Source organism: Nycticebus coucang, chromosome 14 (assembly GCF_027406575.1).
Source record: "Nycticebus coucang isolate mNycCou1 chromosome 14, mNycCou1.pri, whole genome shotgun sequence".
NCBI lineage: Eukaryota > Metazoa > Chordata > Mammalia > Primates > Lorisidae > Nycticebus > Nycticebus coucang.
The window spans coordinates 80600875-80620910 of record NC_069793.1 but is presented as its reverse complement, the minus strand read 5'-3'; the positions used below and the strand labels follow the sequence as shown (position 1 = coordinate 80620910).

Genomic DNA, 20036 nt, shown 5'->3' with positions numbered 1-20036 from the left:
AGCAATAGAAATAATCAAGAGAGTAAGTAACAACCTACAGCATGAGAGAAAATATTCACAGAATGTGTGTCTGATAAAAGGAACTACAACCAGAATCTACAAGGAACTCAACTCAGCAATAAAAAACAACCCTATTAAAAAGTGTACAAGTGACATGAACAGGCATTTTCCAAAAGAAAAGATACAAATGGCAAAACACACACACACAGGAAAAAAGGTTCAATCTCTCTAATCAGCAGCATACAAATGAAAACCACACTGAGATACTGTCTTACTCTAACTAGAATGGCTATATATATTTTTTGAGACAGAGTCTGACTATGTTGCTCTCAGTGGAGTGCTGTAGCATCACAGCTCACAGCAACCTCAAACACTTGGGCTTAAATGATTCTTGTGCCTCAGCTTCCCCAAGTAGCTGGGTCTACAGGTGCCTGCCACAACATCTGGCTATTTTTATTGCAGTTGTCGTTGTTTAGCTTGCCTGGGCTGGGTTCCAACACGCCCCCCTTGGTGTATGTGGCTGGCGCCATAACCGCTATGCTATGGGCGCCAAGCCTAGAATGGCCATTATTAAAAAGTCGAAAAGTAGGGTGGCACCTGTGGCTCAAGGAGTAGGGTGCCAGTCCCATATACCAGAGGTGGTGGTTTCAAACCCAGCCCCAGCCAAAAACTGCCAAAAAAAAAAAAAAAGTCAAAAAGTGATAGTACGCATAACTAGTATAGAGATTTCTCAAAGAATTACAAGCTAACTTATAGTTCAATTCTGCACTCCCTACCAGAGGAAGGGAAATTGATATATCACCTAGAGGAAATGAAATTGGTATATGAAAAAGATACCTGTACTTGTATGTTTACTCCAGCACAATTCACAATCATAAAGATAGGAAATCAAACTGCCCATCAACCAATGAGTGAATAAAGAAATTGTGGTGTTTATACACCATCCAGTACTACTTGTTGATAGGAAAGAATGAAATAATATCTTTTGCAGCAACTTTGATGGAACTGGAGTCCATTATCCTAAGTGAAATAACTCAGGAACAGAAAAGTGCCTCATACTCTCACTAATAAGTAGGAGCTAAGCTGTATCTACACAAGAGCACATACTGTGGTATAATGGACATTTGAGACTCAAAAGGAGGGAGGATGAGAGGTGATTAGGGTTAAAAAAAATCCCCTATGGGGTACAATGTACACTATTCAGGTGATGAATACACCAAAAGCGCAGACTCCACCACTGTGCAATAGATGCATGTAGTGGAATTCTACAATTTTTAAATTAAAAAATTTTTTAAAAGACTTGTCCTAGTGAAATAAAATGCCTGGGTGACAGTACATTTGTTTATAGCATGATTTACTAAATATTTTAAGCTCAGAAAAAATGCCTTTCAAAATATTCCTCATGGACAATGCACCTAGTCACCCCAGAGTTCTGATGAAGATATAAGGGAGAGTAACGTTGTTTTTGTGCCTGCTAACACAACATCCATTCTGCAGCCCATGAATCGAGTAATTTCAACTTCCAAGTTTTCTTATTCAAGAAACACATTTTGAATATGCTAACACTGCAATAGATAGTGATTCCTCTGAGGGATGTGAGCAAAGTAAACTGAAAACCTTGTGGAAAGGATTCACCATTCTAGATACCATTAAGAATATTGATGATTCTTGGGCGGTGCCTGTGGCTCAAGGAGTAGGGCACCAGCCCCATATGCCAGAGGTGGTGGGTTCAAACCCAGCCCCGGCCAAAAAAAAAAAAAAAAAAGAATATTGATGATTCTTGAGAGAATGTCAAAATAACAACATTAACAGGAGTTTGGAAGAATTGATTCTAACATGCATTGATACCTTTGAAGCAGAACCTGAAGATGTGACTGAATTTTGCTGCACTCTCATGATAAAACTTTAACAGATAAGTTAAACCACACATCTGAATGTGCAAAGGAAGTGGTTTCTTGAGATAGAAACTACTCCTGGTGAAGATACTCAGGAATATTCAAGTGACAACAAAGGATTTAGAATATGCATCACATGCTACAGAGAAATCTTTCATGAAAGGAAGAATCAATTGATGTGGCAAACCTCATTGTTGTCTTATTTTAAGAAATGCCACAGCCACCTCCACCTTCAGCAACTACCCTCCTAGTCAGTCAGCAGCCATCAACATTGAGGCAAGACTCTCCACCAGTGAAAAGATTATGATTTGTTGAAGGCTCAGATGATGATTAGCACTTTTTAGCAATATTTTAAAATTATATACAATGTATATCAGTAGACAATATTATGGTGTAAACATTACTTTTATATGCAGTGGGAAACCAAAACATTTATGTGGCTGCATCATCGGGCATCAAGGCACCAAAATCAATGAGATCCCTCATTGGAAGGCAGGTTACCATCACTGGATCTGCTGCCACATTAACCTGGCTCAATATTTAATCAATGTCAGGCTTTCCTTGGAGACAAGTGGCATGGGGAGCAGCTAGAATAATACAGATTCATCCATTATTCCTTTCTGCTGTTCACCACTACCCATGATCCAGCTGTGTAGTTTCCGAACAATGAGTGATTCCAGGGTTTAAACAGTTTATAAATTGTCAGTTTCTACACACTTTTAAGTAAGTTTCTACACACATCCACTCATGATTTCTTTTTTCTTTTTTTTGCAGTTTTTGGCCAGGGCTGGGTTTGAACCCACCACCTCTGGTATATGGGGCTGGCACCCTACTCCTTTGAGCCACAGGCGCCACCCTGATTTCTTTTTCTTTCTTTTCTTTTTTTTTTTTGTTTTTTGAGACAGTCTCACTTTGTTGCCCTTGGTAGCCAGTGCTGTGGCGTCATAGCTCAACACAACCTCAAACTTATGGGCTCAAGAGATTCTCTTGCCTCAGCCTCCCTAGTAGCTGGGACTACGGGTGTCCACTACAACACCTGGCTATTTTTTTTTTTTTCTTTTCCTTTAGTAGGCCCAGGCCGGCTTCAAACCCACCAGCCCCGGAGCATGTGGCCAGCACCTTAACCACTGAGCTATGGGCGCCCAGCCCACTCATAATATTTTTTCCACTCATAATTTTTTAATTAAAGCATTTAAATTCCTTTTTATGTTCACTGTTAATGCTGAGATCCATCCATATTTAGTGTCTCCATAAGCTTACATAAGCCATCCATAAGCTTCTCCCTGGTTTTTTGTTTGTTTGTTACTTGGCTCATAAATTTTTCTGTTTGTCATGGAAATGTAAGAATAGTAAATGTAAAACAAAGCATTTTGGTTTAGTTCTGTAATGTCAGGAATTTTTCAAAAAAATTAAAAGATGTACTGGAGATTTTTCTTTGTAAATAGAAAAAAAAGAACATTAATCATAGTAAATTAGGATCATCTATAATAAGTTCCCTCTAACTTTATTACTTCTGTAAAAACCCTATTTCTAAATAAGGTCATATTTGAGGTACTGGGGATTAGGAGTTCAACACATCATTTTTGGAGGGGGGACACAATTCAGTCCATAACAACTTCTATCTGCCTTCTCACTCTCAGCTAATCTCTTCTTCAGAAGTTGCGATCAGACATTGTCTTCTAATACCCCAACAGAAAGATTTATGTATACATGTCTCAGGGGATGAGTTGACATTCTTTTCATATTGTTGGAAAACCTACACTTAAGGGACTCAAGATCTTTCATGGTGGGTGGTTAAATGTATTAAGAGAAGACAAAGAATACTAAACAAAATGTCAGTGACTCTCTACATGTCTTAAATTAATTTTCCTTTTCTATTACATGCTTGTTAGAAATGTTCAGGATGTTTCTTCAAAGTTTGTATGAAATGCTTGTATATTTATAAACATAATTTATTCAATTGCAGACAACATGTGTATACTAAGAAATCTCATACGATTTCTCTTCTTACCCACTCTACTCCATCATTTTTTGCCTTCATTTAAACTAAACACACAGTTTAGTTTAAATCTTAACTCTTCGGCTCGGTGCCTGTGGCTGAAGTGGTTAAGGCACCAACCATATACACCTGAACTGGTGGGTTCAATTCCACCCGGGCCCACCAAACAGCAATGACTGCTGCAACCAAAGAATAGCTGGGTGTTGTGGCGGGCACCTGTAGTCCCAGCTACCTGGGAGGCAGAGGCAGGAGAATCGCTTGAGCCCAGGAGTTGGAGGTTGCTGTGAGCTGTGATGCCACGGCACTCTACCCAGAGCAACAGCTTGAGGCTCTGTCTCAAAAAAAAAAAAAAAAGTCTTAATTCTTCAAGGAATCCTCCATTGTCCCTCCAATTTAAAATTACCATAGATTTATTATCAATCACATAACTTTTAAAATACTCTGTATAGTGTTTTTACTAGTTAATAATTTCTATTTGTTAATTACCTTTTCCCACTATAAAGTTGGCTCCATGAGAATTTTACCAACCTTGTTTGTCATTGTATCTACAATGCTTATGACAAGATCTAGTGCAAAGTAGACTTTACATGTGTACATGTCTGTGTATATATAGAATGACTGAATACATGATTTTTTTTCTAGGTTTGGTCTTGAAATACTAGACAGATACTGGTAACATTGATGCTTAAAATGGATCACGTATTTTTTTTTTCTTTTTTAGAGAAAGTCTCACTTTGTTCCCTTAGTAGAGTACCATGGCATCACAGCTCACAGCAACCTCCAGCTCTTGGGCTAAGGCGATTCTCTTGCCTCAGCCTACTGAGTAGCTGGGACTGCAGGTGCCAGCCACAACGCCCGGCTATTTTTTGTTGCAGTTTGGCTGGGGCCTGGTTCCAACCCGCCACTCTCAGCATATGGGTCTGGCGTCCTACACACTGAGCCACAGGCACCACCCCAAGCTTTGCACAACTTTTATTTAGCTATGGAGACCTGGATAGATGTTTCCCAAACTTCTTCCTCCTCCCCCATGTATGGGGTTACATGGATTTAGTTTCTCTCACAGTTATCTTAAGCTAGTAAACCTCACAGAATATTTACCTGTCTCTATTAGCTCATTCCTGTCAAAAACTTGGTGTGTTGTTGAATCCTAACTTATGCTGTAAATTATTTAATAAAATAAATAACCACTTATGTTAAAACTTCTGTGTAAAATATGAAGTGTAGCATTCATTGAGGATACAAGAAATCAGGTTACACTGATTGCATTTGTTAGGCAAAGTCCCTCTTGCAATTGTGTCTTGCCCCCCAAAAGTGTGGCACTCACCAGGTCCCCGCCCCATGTTGCGTGACTGGAGACGTGAATGAACAGGAACTTAGCTGTGGGTGTAAACTCGCTCCTGTAATTATTACATCAAGAAACAGACTACACAAGATGGGATGGTGTGTAACGAAAAGCTTTATTCAGGGTTTTGATTTTATAATTTTTTAGTTATGTACACACTTAATCTATCATCTGTTAGTTCCATCATTATCTTATTTTACCTATCTGAAATTAACTTGAAAGGAAATATTTTGTTATCATATCAATACAATCACTTTTGTAGTAAACCTCTTCTAAACACTGACTAATTTCTGGGCAGGTATCTAAATAAAGATCACAAAGAAGAAAGTAGCCACAGGGGAACAGAGTTAATGGAAGAATATCTTCAAGCGTTCACTCAGTTTACTCAGTATGAAGTAATGACTGTGTCTTTCCCTCAGGGCAGAGTACCTATAGACCTCTGACAATATGTTGTTAACATACATCAACCCTCTGGCCCCTATCTCTGAGGAAGGGTGGCATGCCCTTCGATCTCAGGCTTCACAGGGTATATAGCTTCAGAGAAATGGCTTATGGAATTAACTAAGGAGAAGCCAATTCTGCGTGTATCCCGGGGGGCCCAGGTCCCTTAAGCCTCTGGAAGAAAAGCAAGTCATTTTAAACTCACACTGAGTTCACTTTGTGTGCTTGATGTAGGATGTGTTTATTTCTAAATATTATCCTACACCCCCCTCCCTCCTTCCCTCTCCCTGCTTTTCTTTTCCCCACAATTGTAGAATTTCTTAACCAATAAAAATAGCTCAAATCAACAGCTAGACACTACAGGCATTTCTGTTGAAGTCAGGAATAAGACAAGTTTATTATTGGTAAAGATTCCAGGGATAATGATGGGTGAAGACCCCATTCTTAGCAAGGGAAAACATCTCCAGAAAAGGGTAAAAACAGAGAAATAAACTTATCAAGGTGAAATAAAAAGTTTAGCTAGCTTACTCTTAAACTATCAGCTAAATTACTTGTCTGAGCAATAATTGTTTGCTTTTACTAGAAGCATGACCTACAAGGGATACAGCTTGCAAACACTCCTGCTGGGTCTGTAAACACTCTGAAGAACAATGGCCATAACAGATGTACCTGCAAGGCCTGGAGAAGAATATTAACCAAGCTGCCCCCTGCCCAGTCAATAGTCAAAGCAAATACCCATTGTGGGGATTTGTGTTATGGCCAAGGCAGAGATCAAGGGAACAACTCAAGTCCTAAAATATGGGCAAGAGAGCATGTACTCTAATCACAGAGGGAAATGTCTTTGGGTAGAGATAAGAATAAAATCCTTGTTTTCCACCAATTCTTCAGAGGAGACCTGACCCTTTTGCAGCTGTTCCACAGACTAACTAGAGGGGTCTAACCTCCCCCAACAAATCTGTGTGTAACCACAGACAGGAGGCTGCCTCTGCACAAGGCTCAGACCCTTTAAGTTAACGATTATAGACAGAATAAGAGAAACTGCTGACTTTTTTTATTCCCTTCCTCAGCTTACTCTTTTAGCTAAATTAGAAAATAGCCTTCAATAAAAGCTGAGTGGAACAAACATTCAGAGCCACTTGCTGGAACCCCACAACCTAGCGGTGGTCCCCTATGTTCCCACCTTTGAAAACTATTCTGCATGTCCTGTCTTTTTATCTCTTGCTGCTTTTAACTTTATTTTTCTTCAATCAATAGCTGACAACCAGTAGACCAGTTCCTTCAAGGACCCTCCTCTTGGGCCCAGACCCCAGCAAAGCTAAAACAATAAATACTGCAAAGAAAGAGGAAAAATTGTCATTATATACAATAAGGTTATCTGATTGTCTACCAAAAAAATTTGAATACCTAAGCTGAAAATAAAAACTATTAAGAAAGTTCAGTCAGTTAAAAATCTAACAAAAAAGATCAATATCTTTCCTATACACCAACAATAACCACTTAGAAGACATAATTTATTCCAGTAGCAAACTTTGCATAAAAACTGGGAAAAATAATTGAATAATTTTAATGCAATTTCATGAAAATTCTAGCTTTTTTGGAACTTGAAAAGTATGCTAAAGTTATGTGGAGAAATAAATATTTAAGTATAGCTAGAAGATTCTGAGAAAGTAAAAGCAACAAAGAGGGATTTCCAGGCGGCAGATAGCTCATGCTTGTAATCCTAGCACTCTGGGAGACCAAGGCCAGTGGATTGCCTGAGCTCAGGGGTTTGAGACCAGCTTGAGCAAGACCCTGTCTCTAAAAATAGGTGGGCATTGTGGTGGGTGCCTGTTGTCCCAGGTACTGGGGAGTCTGAGGTGAGAGAATTGCTTGAGCCCAAGAGTTCGAGTTGATGAAATAGAAGAAAAAGAACAGAAATAAATACAAATGTATATAAAAATTTAATATATGGTATATATGTTGGGAAATCAGTGGGACAAATATGGATTTTCAATAGATTGACTGTTTAGAAATTGTACCCAACAGGGCACAGTGGCTCACACCTGTTATCTGGGAGGCTGAGGTGGGTGGATTGTTTGAGCTCAGGAGTTTGAGAACAGCCTGAGCAGGAGTGAGACCCCATCTCTACCAAAAGTTGAAAAATTAGCTGGGCATTGTGGTGCATGCCTGTAGTCCCAGTTACTTGGGAGACTGAGGTAAGAAGATCACCTTTGAAGTGATCATCCAGGATTTTGAAGTTACTGGGAGCTATGATACTATGGCACTCTACCAAGGGTGACAGAGTGAGACTCTGTCTCAAGAAGAAAGAAAAAAAAAGTAGCCAAACAAGCAACTTTACCACCCTACCCGTAAATGGCAAATTGAGGGAAAAAAGGGATGTTTTTCTTATAATGCAATGAATTCTCATAAATCAAGAAGAAAAAAGACAAACATCTGAAAAACATTTTCTCCCATCTTTCTTTTTCAAAGAAAAATAAGTTTTAAAAAGCAAGAAATCCCATTCATATGAGAACTCAATTGGTCATATGAAAAATGTTTGTCTTCCAATAATTAAATAAATGAAAATTCACACAAAATACCATTTTAATGTTTGGATTCACACATATTAAAAAGAATAAATTTGCTGTCCTTGAGTGGGTTCAGAACTAAAGTTGTGCTCAGAAATTTAACTTCTTAAGATTTTTTATCTTAGAGAGGTTATAGGAAAAGTGAACAAAGATGTTTGCACAAAATTATACTGTGCTTTATAATAGTGAAAAATTCAACACAATCTAAGTGCTATGAATGAGAGATTGATTGAATAAAAGTTGGAAAGTCCATGATAAAAATACACATGAGGATCTATAGTTAGTTGTATGAACAATGGCTATATATTTTTATACCAAAATGGTAGAGTTCAATAAAACAAAATAATGTATATCTGTGCACAGAAAAACTCTGACACTAAAATTTCAATAACAGTTATTTTGGCGTGGGTCGTGAGTCTTATCTTTCTATTTATTAACTTCTGCATTATCTGCATCTTTTGCAATGATCATTATAACCAGAAAAAGAAAAACCATACTATTGTGAAGGAGAGCATGAGAAAAATGAGAGAAAAAAGGGGGGAGGGGGATGGTGAAGAGGAAGAAAAAATTTTCTTGGAGTTTCACTCTTGCTTCAGAGGTTACATTTTAACAACTTATTTCCCTTTCAGTTTTCTGCTTTTCCCTTAATCAAAATGGAAAGGCACTTAAACTATGTATATGTAAGCCAAAATTTCATAATTTAGGAAAAAATACAATAATTCAATCCATGATGTTAAATTTTGCCTAAGGAGAAAATGGAGTTGAATGGGGTTACCAGCTGGACCAGGGTATATATATCACCTAGAATCGTCTGTTCTTTCCAAGGTTTTGCTAAAGGACAAAAGTACACGGAGTCCTTTTATTTCTTCTTCTAGATACCATAGGTCATACTTTTTTTTTCCTTCTTGCACAATAGTTTTCATTCAGTTGAACTTTAGTTTATTCTTTCACTCAAAACTATAGACTTTTTAATTAATTAATTCAACAAATATTTATTGAAGGCTACATTGTCCCAGGCACATTTCTTGATACTTGGGGACTTACCAGTTTCCAGCTTTCCCCGAATTTACTTTCTGTCTCTCTAAGAAATAGCCATATAAGCGCAGCTATTGTTGAGGCCGTCTGTCATATTATTCAGTATCCCATAGGAAAGTTCCTTTAAGACTTAAGATCTAGAGAAGTAAAGAATTCATATATACTTTACTCATGAACAAACAAAGGAAAGCTTATTTCTGGTTTTTTTTTTTTGTTTGTTTGTTTCAACTGCCAGGAAGCTTAATCCATTTTAGCCTAACTTGAATAACTGTCTAAGATTTGCATCCATCCAATTTCTTTTATTTTTTTAATTTTATTTTTATTTATTTATTTTTTTATTAAATCATAGCTGTGTACATTGATATGATCCTGGGGCATCATTCACTAGCTTCACAGACCGTTTGACACACTTTCATCACACTGGTTAACATAGCCTTCCTGGCATTCTCTCAGTTACTGTGCCAAGACACTTACATTCCACATTTACCAAGTTTCACATATACCCTTGTAAAATGCACTGCTGGTGTAATCCCACCAATCCCCTTCCCTCTATTCTCCCCTCCCTCCCCTCCCTTTCCCCCTTCCCCCTATTCTTAGGTTGTAACTGGGTTATAGCTTTCATGTGGAAACCCTAAATCAGTTTCATAGTAGGGCTGAGTACACTGGGTACTTTTTCTTCCATTCTTGAGATACTTTACTAAGAAGAATATGTTCCAGCTCCATTCATGTAAACATGAAAGAGGTAAAGTCTCCATCTTTCTTTAAGGCTGCATAATATTCCATGGTGTACATATACCACAATTTATTAATCCATTCGTGGATCAATGGGCACTTGGGCTTTTTCCATGACTTAGCAATTATGAATAGGGCTGCAATAAACATTCTGGTACAAATATCTTTGTTATGATGTGATTTTTGGTCTTCTGGGTATATGCCCAGTAGAGGGATTACAGGATTGAATGGCAGATCTATTTTTAGATCTCTAAGTGTTCTCCATATCTCTTTCCAAAAGGAATGTATTAATTTGCATTCCCACCAGCAGTGCAAAAGTGTTCCCTTTTCTCCACATCCGCGCCAACATCTCTGGTCTTGGGATTTTGTGATATAGGCTAGTCTCACTGGAGTTAGATGATATCTCAAAGTAGTTTTGATTTGCATTTCTCTGATGATTAAAGATGATGAGCATTTTTTCATATGTCTGAAGGCCGTGCGTCTGTCTTCTTTGGAGAAGTTTCTCTTCAAATCCCTTGCCCAGCCTGCGATGGGATCCCTTGTTCCTTTCTTGCTAATGCGTTTGAGTTCTCTGTGGATTCTGGTTATTAAACCTTTGTCGAGACATAACCTGCAAATATCTTCTCCCATTCTGAGGGCTGTCTGCTTGCTTTACTTACTGTGCAGAAGCTTTTTAGTTTGATCAAGTCCCAGTAATGTATTTTTGAAGCTGCTTCAATTGCCCGGGGGGTCCTCCTCATAAAATACTTGCCCAGACCGATTTCTTCAAGGATTTTCCCTGCACTCTCCTCTAGCATTTTTATAGTTGCATGTCTTAAGTTTAAATCTTTAATCCAGCGAGAGTCTATCTTAGTTAATGGTGAAAGGTGTGGGTTCAGTTTCAGTCTTCTACAGGTTGTCAGCCAGTTCACCCAGCACCATTTGTTAAATAGGGAATCTTTTCCCCACTGCATGTTTTTAATTGGCTTGTCAAAGATTAAATAATGGTAAGTAGCTGGATTCATCTCTTGGTTCTCTATTCTGCTCCAGACATCTACTTCTCTGTTTTTGTGCCAATACCATGCTGTTTTGGTCACTATCATTTGTAGTATAGTCTGAGGTCTGGTAGCGTAATTCCTCCTGCTTTGTTTTTATTTCTGAGTAATGTCTTGGCTATTCGAGGTTTTTTCTGATTCCATATAAAACGAAGTATTGTTTTTTCAAGATCTTTAAAATATGACAGTGGAGCTTTAATAGGGATTGTGTTGAAATTATATATTGCTTTGTGTAGTATGGACATTTTAACTATGTTGATTCTTCCTAGCCATGAGCATGGTATGTTCTTCCATTTGTTAATATTTTCAGCTATTTCTTTTCTTAGAGTTTCATAGTTCTCTTTATAGAGATCTTTCACGTCTTTTGTTAGGTAAATTCCCAAATATTTCATCTTCTTTGGTACTACTGTGAATGGGATAGAGTCCTTAACTGTTTTTTCAATTTGACTGTTGTTGGTATATATAAAGGCTACTGATTTATGAATGTTGATTTTGTAACCTGAGACGCTGCTGTATTCCTTGATCACTTCTAAGAGTTTTGTAGTAGAATCCCTAGTGTTTTCCAGATATACAATCATATCATCTGTGAAGAGCGAGAGTTTGATCTCTTCTGACCCTATATGGATACCCTTGATCACCTTTTATTCCCTAATTGCTATGGCTAAAACTTCCATTACAATGTTAAAAAGCAATAGAGACAATGGGCAGCCTTGTCTGATTCCTGATCTAGTGGAAATGATTCCAATTTAACTCCATTCAATATGATATTGGCTGTGGGTTTGCTGTAGATGGTCTCTATCAGTTTAAGAAATGTCCCTTCTATACTGATTTTCTTAAGTGTTCTGATCATGAAGGGATGCTGGATATTATCAAAAGCTTTTTCTGCATTGATTGAGAGAATCATATGGTCTTTGTTTTTTAATTTGTTTATGTGCTGGATTACATTTATAGATTTACATATATTGAACCAGCCTCGAGACCCTGGGATAAAACCGACTTGGTCATGATGTATAATTTATTTGACATCCATCCAATTTGAACACTAACCTTTCCTCTCTTTCAGAACTCTTTATCTTCCTATTTCATCTGTATTTTCATTGGCCTTGCTTTTTAAAAATTCAAATTGCTTTATGATACTCCACTCCAATGTATTTGTAAACTTCTTCAAATCTCAAATCCCTTGTGGGCTATCAACCTAAATAACAAAAAATAACAAACAGAGAGAGAGAGTCTCTAAAAAATATTTATCGGGGAATAGAGCAGTGCCAGGGAATATTATAGCAAACTATGTGTTTATTCATGGAGGTAAAGGAAAACAAAGATCTTTAAAGGAAAATATGGAAATTACATAATTGTTTTGAAATAATTATCCCTGGCTACAAAGATCAATAATAAGGGTGATGCCAATTTAAGTTTAAAAGGCAGTTGCTGGGCAGATAGATGTCCTTGCAGAAGTATTTTTTTGTCTAAGGTTGTGATGGCCTTTATGCAACATTGTGGTTTTTGCAGTCTTTTTGATAGCTTTTGTAATGAGGCATGCAAGCATGAAAACATTCTTTTCATGGGCCTTAGCTGGCTCTGTTTGACATGTTTTTTGTTTGTTTTCTTTTTAACATTAGTGGCTCCATTTTGATTCTCACAACATTCACAGGAACTAAGAGAATGAGATAAACAAGGAAGAAATTGAGAAATCCAGAACCTAGTGCATTCTTCAAGACAGCTAACGTGGACTCTTCTAAAAGCTAATATTTTGAAAACCTAAAAAGTGGAGGGGACTGTTCAGGTTTGAGGGGAAAAACAAAAACGAATGTAGCGATTGGATCCTAGCTCAAAACAATATCTGCTTATGAAAAAAGATTGAGAGTAACTTATGACATTTTTATTTTTGGTAAGCAATTCTGTAGTCCATATTTTGAGTTTAAAAAATTTTTTAAATTTACAAATATTAATTGTACACATTCATGTTTTACATAGTCATGTTTCCATACATACAATGTATAGTGATCAGATAAAGGTAATTAGCATAATCTATCATCCAATTGAAATCGTCTTAATACGGCCTGGATATTAGATAGTATTAGTAAATGTTAATATTCTCAGGACTTGGTAATGGTATTATGATTGCGAAAGAGAAAAAATGTCTTTACTTTTAGAGACGCATACAAAGTATGTAGGGGTGTGGTGTCTTGCTTGTAACTTTGAGATGATTCAGCAAAAAACAGTATTTACAAATACTTATCTACCTAAAGCAAATATGGCAAAATGTTAAGTGTCTGAGTGTTGAGTCGTATATTGGAGTGTACTGCTGAATTCGGGGGATATAACTTTGGAGTTATTATTTTTGCCGCTGTTGCTATGACATCACTAGGAAGATGGAATTACTCCCGCTCCCAAGCACCCTGAACTCTCGCGATACTACAGTCTGGTAGCGCGCGAAAGGTGGCGGGAGGGGCTGGAGAGAAAGCGACTGACTTCCGGCCAAGCCGTTGTCTGGGTGGCGCGGTCGAGTCATAGGTAGGCCTCGCCGCTTCGAGCTCTCATCCCTTCCCCCCCGCCACGGCGCGGGGGGTCGACCAGTCAAGTGGGGTCGGAGGCGACTGAAACCTTTCCCTCTTCTTCGTTTCGGCCAGTACCCCAGCTACGCGCGCTGGGGGCCTCCAGGCCCAGACTGAGGGGCCGGGGCCTACATCGACCCGCCGCTGGGCCTCATGAGGCATAGCCTGACGAAGCTGCTGGCAGCCTCAGGCAGCGACTCCCCGACCCGCACCCAGAGCCCGGCGCCGGCCGCGACCTGTTCGCTGTCTCCGGACCTGATCCCGGCTGCGGCTGGGCAGAAGGAGACGGCCGGATCGCCCGGCCGCAAGAAGCCGCACGGCGACGTGGGCGAGTTGGAGACCGGGGGGGGGAGCCGCGGCGGCGTGGCCGTGCGCGCGCCCTCGCCCGAGGAGATGGAGGAGGAGGCAATTGCCAGCGTCCACGGGGAAGAGACCGAAGACCTGGACTTTTTGTCCGGGCTGGAACTGGCGGATCTGCTGGACCCCCGGCAACCGGACTGGCACCTGGAGCCCGGGCTTAGCTCGCCTGGGCCTTTTTCCTCGTCAGGGGGAGGCTCGGATAGCGGCGGGCTGTGGAGAGGGGACGACGACGACGAGGCTGCGGCTGCTGAGATGCAGCGCTTTTCTGACTTGCTGCAGAGGCTCTTAAATGGTATCGGAGGCTGCAGCAGCAGCAGTGACAATGGCAACGGAGAAAAGAGGCGGAGAAAGTCCCCGGGAGGAAGCGGCGGTGGCAGCAGCGGCAACGACAACAACCAGGCGGCGACAAAGAGTCCCCGGAAGGCGGCGGCGGCCGCTGCCCGTCTTAATCGGCTGAAGAAGAAGGAGTACGTGATGGGGTTGGAGAGTCGAGTCCGGGGTCTGGCAGCCGAGAACCAGGAGCTGCGGGCCGAGAATCGGGAGCTGGGCAAACGCGTACAGGCGCTGCAGGAGGAGAGTCGGTACCTACGCGCAGTTTTAGCCAACGAGACCGGACTGGCTCGCTTGCTGAGCCGGCTTAGCGGCGTGGGACTGCGGCTGACCACCTCGCTCTTCAGAGACTCGCCCGCCGGTGACCACGACTACGCGCTGCCGGTGGGAAAGCAGCAGCAGGACCTGCTAGAAGAGGACGACTCAGCGGGAGGAGTGTGTCTGCATGTGGACAAGGATAAGGTGTCGGTGGAGTTCTGCTCGGCATGCGCCCGGAAGGCGTCGTCTTCTCTTAAAATGTAGGGTCAAGTAATCTGCTCTTTATCCGCGTTTACCCCTTTCAACTCCCTTACACCATGTAAAACACCTTAGTGGGACATCTTCACTGGACACATTTCAGAGAAGGAAAAAAGTAATATTGAATCGTTAAGTGTTTAGCTAAAAGCATGAATGTGACACAGTAACCAACTCCTAATGATAACATGTGACTATTAAATCTCTCTGACAGTTTCTTTTTTAGGTGATTTCCTTCCTGCCAGGCTCCGTTGTAGGGGTTACAGAACAGTCGTTCCCGCCTCACAACCTGGTAAGGATTCCATCTCTTCACGTAACGCTCATGCTCTGCTGCTTAGTCTACTTTAATGAGCAACATCTCAATTTGTGTGTGTGTGATTTTTTTTTTTTTTTTTTGGAAGGTGGGAGGGGAATCTAATTTGGGCCCTGTCCACCCTGGAAACAGACTTGTGCTGGTCAATAATGTTTTTAAGATGTTTCTTCTGGTTGAAATAGCTGTTAATGTGTCCCCTTATTCAGACTTGCCTGTACCTAGCTCTTCTGTCCCCAGTGTGGACATGGCCTTGGACGACATCGGTTCCAACTGTACACTGAAACCTGCTTATAGAGATACAGTTTGGAGACAGTGAAACAGGTGAAGTTGAATGGAAGTTCCGAGTTGTACAACGTGCAAATTGGAATTCCAGTTTTAGAGCAACTTTTCAGAGGTTGACAAGTATTTGGGGCATGCACAAATATGATAGTTACTTTGCTGGTGATGACATACCTTAAATATTCGAGAATGCCTACTAGTTTTCAGTAGAAGATATAGAAATACAATTTATTCAGAGTGACAGATTTTAATATCTCACCATTAGAAAAGTTGGAAGTTAACATGCATATCAGACTCCTGTGTTTTAGTTAATTGGAGGAAGAATAAGAATGGTTAATGAATGTTCCTTTGAGGTCCAGCACAGTGATTACCCCCAATCACTGAGTATGAAAAAATTGTTGAACACTTTTATTTTTGTTGTATTAAAATTTTAGGCTAAATTTATGTATGTATGATTAGATATTGAAGGTTGTGAAATGTGAATGAAAACGTGTAAAGTGAGGCTTCACAAAGAATCTTATTCTCTGTATTTCAAAGGTATTTATCCTATTTAAAAATAATTTTTAAAATTGAGTGGTTCTGGCCACTTCAGTGACCTGATTGACACTATTTTTCCAAAGATGGATGTATTCTTCTTTTGAAGTACTCTATTTAATCTGTTGTCCAGTTATGTAAATTGAGTTACAGTGTCCTTTGGTGTAAGAGGCATTAAGAAATTCTTTGTGAAACATCACTGTTTGATAAAGTATATACGTATTTAGCATCCTTGTTTTTCTTTGTGCTAAAGTGGATACAGCTGTTGGGGCAGAAGAGACGGGACCAGCTGCTGGCCACATTTCCTGCTTTATTTTAAAAGGTAGTATAAGAAATGAGGAAAAAGAGGTAATATCAGGGCTTCTGCTGTCTTTTATTTTTAAAATGTTCATAATTAAAAAGTATTTTCCAGCAGTCCAAAGATGTAAGTTATCTTACACAGAAAATGTTTTTATTTTGTTGTTATCTGGTATGAAAATGGACCTTGTTCGTGAACAACTGTAAATGTTTTGTTGCTAGATAATACGATTTGAGACCTAAATTGGTCTTTGGTTTCCAGTGCATCACAGCATATTTTGTAAAATCATCTACTGCACTTGAGCATGAATGGGTAATAGCCAAACTCACAACTTGGAGTGATGAACCTGCTTATACCTAAGGGCAGGAGCAAGCCCCTCACAATGCAGCTGCATGGATTTTTAGTGCCTACTGAATTATATATATATTATATATATAAAAACCAAAAGTAGTTGGAAAGATTATTTGAAATGACTAATTTGTGCTATCTTTATGAAATATGTTAAATGTAGCTTTTTGAAACAGAAGCCTTGAATTGAAATTTAACTAATACTTGAACATTTTGTATATATTTCTTTGTATATAATTTTGTGCAGTACCAATGATAAAAATATGGTGTCGTAATAAAACCAGGTTTGTTGATCTTTCAGTTATGGGCTCAAAGAATTTATTCATCTCTAACATGACATTGAAAAATAATGGATGAAAATAGGAAAAATGATTGTTGTTAATGCTGACTGTGGGTCTTAAAAGGTTCTGGAAGCAGTAAGTTTGTTTTTCTAAAAATTACACCATTCCCTTGGAATATTTTCTTCCTTACGTCAGTGCTTTTCCTGCATTTGAAGTTTGGGACTGGGAGAAAGTAATCAAAGCTTTCTGAATTGGATGCTTTGAAATTCCAAGTGTAGATTTTTAGAATGTCATTTTATAAATGGCAGTTTCTGGAATTACTTGATTAAGAACTTTTGAAAATGGAAAGTTTAGTAGGGCTATTTTTGAAGCTGCTTTGTTAGTTCCTTATGTTTTATTGATTGTCCTTTCTTAGTTTCCATTTCATTATTTTTTTTCTAGTTTTGGTGACTTAGTGATTTTTGTCATTTTTTACATCAACTTCATGGTCTTGTTTTTACATGGTAATTGCATGTATTTAGGACCTAACAGGGACTTTAAATAAATTTGGTCATATTTATGTGTAAGCACATTTTACTGTAAATGTTTGGGTTTCTGAATTTAAACAAATCTGTTTATTTCAGTATGTAGTAAACAAAATCTTAAAGTGTCCAATTCACTACTTGTTAATTAAAAAAGCTATGATTAATATGAAACTGTTGTCTTACTATTTTTAGAAAATTGTGTTCTGAATGATTAGTATTTGGATAAAGGAGATTTCTGGACTATAAAATGGATTGTTTTGAAATTTTCAGGTTTGGTTTTATTTACTGTAATGGTTGAAAACAATTTAGTACTTGGGGGACTCTTTATTTTTTTAATTACGCCTCTATGAGGAAGTGATACAGAATCAGACTAAAGATGTAGCTTTTTAATATTTTCTGATGGTGGCAGGAGTTCATACATTAATTGAACTAACACATCATATTGACCTATCATATGACTTATTGTTTCTGCCCTTCCTGGACCAGACTTATCTATAAAGTCCACATTTGGTAAAATGTATTCACACCTCTGATTATAATCCAACAAAAAGTGTTCGACGTATTTTAAATATTTGTGCATTTTATAATCTAAATTAATCTCTCTCTCTTTTCTTTAAACAGCTTAGCAGTGTCTGCAAAAACGAATCTTTTCCTACAACTGTTAAGTGACTGGACTGATGGTAACAAAGTAATTGTGGGAGCCATGTCGGTCAAAAATTTGGCATCTGCTGAAAAAAATCAATGCCATTTTCAAGTTCCCAAATTACTTCTATACTGATTTCACTTTCCAGAAATGGAGATATGAAAAGATTCTCTGGAATCCTTGAAAGACTTAATAGAAATACATGAGACTAAGTTAATCTTGGAACAAAATTATCCTTTTTTTTCCTGTCTTTCATGGGAGTGATACTCAGTTCTTTGCATACCTTTAAAAATTGTAACCATTGGAAAAGAGAATTATAGTATTTCATCAAGAAATATTAGAGTTTTTATATAATCAAGAGCACATTTTGTGGAATTACATTTAGTGGACTAGAATTACATAAACAGGCCATCAGTGATCACAAGGGATATCATGAGTTTGTATTTTTTTTCTTGGAACATGAGAACTAATTTGGAATACAGACAGACACCTTACTGAGTAGAATATAAAAGTTAATGTAAAGTCCTTAACTATAAAGAGTAGTCTTTTTAAATAGATGCATTGATTTTTCTGTGTATCTTTGAAAAAGTTGGTTATGATTAAATGTGTGGGTAGTTACTGCAACTTAGGGTAACACCAGGATGTATGGGTTCTGGTTTGGCTTCTTGACCTTTCTCTTGAGTACTTGACAACTGTGTTTAATGATTTGAGTTTCTAATGAATGGTATATTAGTTTCTACTGTTTTATATTAAAATTAGTGTATATAAGGGCTTTAGTATTCTGGATGGGAGTGGCTCTTCATGGTAAATGGTTGTTTTACTTCATTGAAATATTTTTCCCATTTATTACAAGTATGAAAAAAATTCAAAACTCTGGATTGTTTTATTTCCTTCACTTGGGCTAGATGGAGTTATTTTGTGGGATTGATTCATTTGGGAAGTGTGCAGATGTTAGAAGAGGGAGGGGGTAGGAGGTAGGTTTAAGTGGCTGGCTGATGTTAACAGTACAGCTGGTTATAATTCTACAACCAAATGCACCAACATTTAGTGACCATCACTACTTTAATAGCTTGGGTATTCACTGATGAATAATTTACCCTTTTACTGTGTGACTACCTAGTTTGACATTTTTAAGGTGCAGTTTAAGGTCTTGTTAATTTAGTCAGATTAGCTAAATAATCTGGTGACTCTTGAAAGTTAAATATGCAGTAAGATTTTATAAATGTTTTTTTCTTCCAGGCTCACTATCAGTACGTTTTTAGACCTTCCTAAATGTTTATGTTTTTACCATTTTTCTTACCTGTATTTTCATCTAAAATTGAATTTGTAGTCAAGAACACTGTTCTCAATCAGTGGGAAAACAGTTTTTACTATTTCAGTCCAGTCAGTTAAATCTATCTCTTAACAATTCACTTTGTTTAGTTATTTGGCTTTAAAAAAAGAGAAAGGGCTCACATTATATTAAGGCGTTAATAATATTATTATATTTATAAATATATTTAGCAAAGCCAGAAATCAAAAATTTTTATTCATTTTTTTAAATTTTTTTCAGAAATCAAAAATTTGAAAGGTGAAGTCTTCCTTTAGAAATGCAGTGTTTTGTTTGGCCAGCACAGTATTTTTCAATATCTGAATTTGAATTCCTCAATGTATAGCCTCAATACTCTAAGCCTATCATCCGGTACTGTCTTAAAATACTGTCATTTTTTGTTGACCCATAATTGTTGAAAATATTTTGCTCAGTTTTCAGTGAACTAATTTAAACATTGTAGTCACTAATTGTGTTTTGAGTATTTGTGCAGTTCTGTTAATGCTCTGATTTGAATTTTATTGGCAGCCTCTCTTCCTTTAGAATGTGCCTCCAAATTCTATCTTTCCTGTATATCCACTGAAGTTACCTTCCTACACCACTCTGGCTCTGTATTATAGTTTAAGGTTTATGAAATGTATTAATGCCTTAATATAATGTGAGCCCTTTCTCTTTTTTTAAAGCCAAATAACTAAACAAAGTGA

At 38.2% G+C, this 20036-nt stretch overlaps 1 protein-coding gene across 6 annotated transcripts; it reads left to right on the top strand.

The window, feature by feature from the left end:
* Nucleotides 1-13514: 13514 nt before the first annotated feature.
* CREBZF (CREB/ATF bZIP transcription factor) lies at nt 13515-18742 on the top strand. 6 transcript variants are annotated; one of them, XM_053561246.1, is made up of 4 exons: nt 13515-14808; nt 15018-15095; nt 16183-16251; nt 18002-18742. In XM_053561246.1, exons 1-2 carry the CDS (start codon nt 13754-13756, stop codon nt 15031-15033), a joined length of 1071 nt encoding a protein of 356 aa, XP_053417221.1. In that variant the 5' UTR covers nt 13515-13753; the 3' UTR covers nt 15034-15095; nt 16183-16251; nt 18002-18742. The 6 variants fall into 6 exon arrangements, with proteins under 6 accessions (XP_053417221.1, XP_053417224.1, XP_053417218.1 ...); XM_053561249.1 differs by having other exon boundaries at nt 13515-15095; XM_053561243.1 differs by lacking the exon at nt 18002-18742 and having other exon boundaries at nt 16183-17551.
* Nucleotides 18743-20036: the final 1294 nt, after the last annotated feature.

What these genes read in the sequence shown, in the direction of transcription:
- CREBZF (XM_053561246.1), top strand. Translation starts at nt 13,754, where the DNA reads ATGAGGCATAGCCTGACGAAGCTGCTGGCAGCCTCAGGCAGCGACTCC.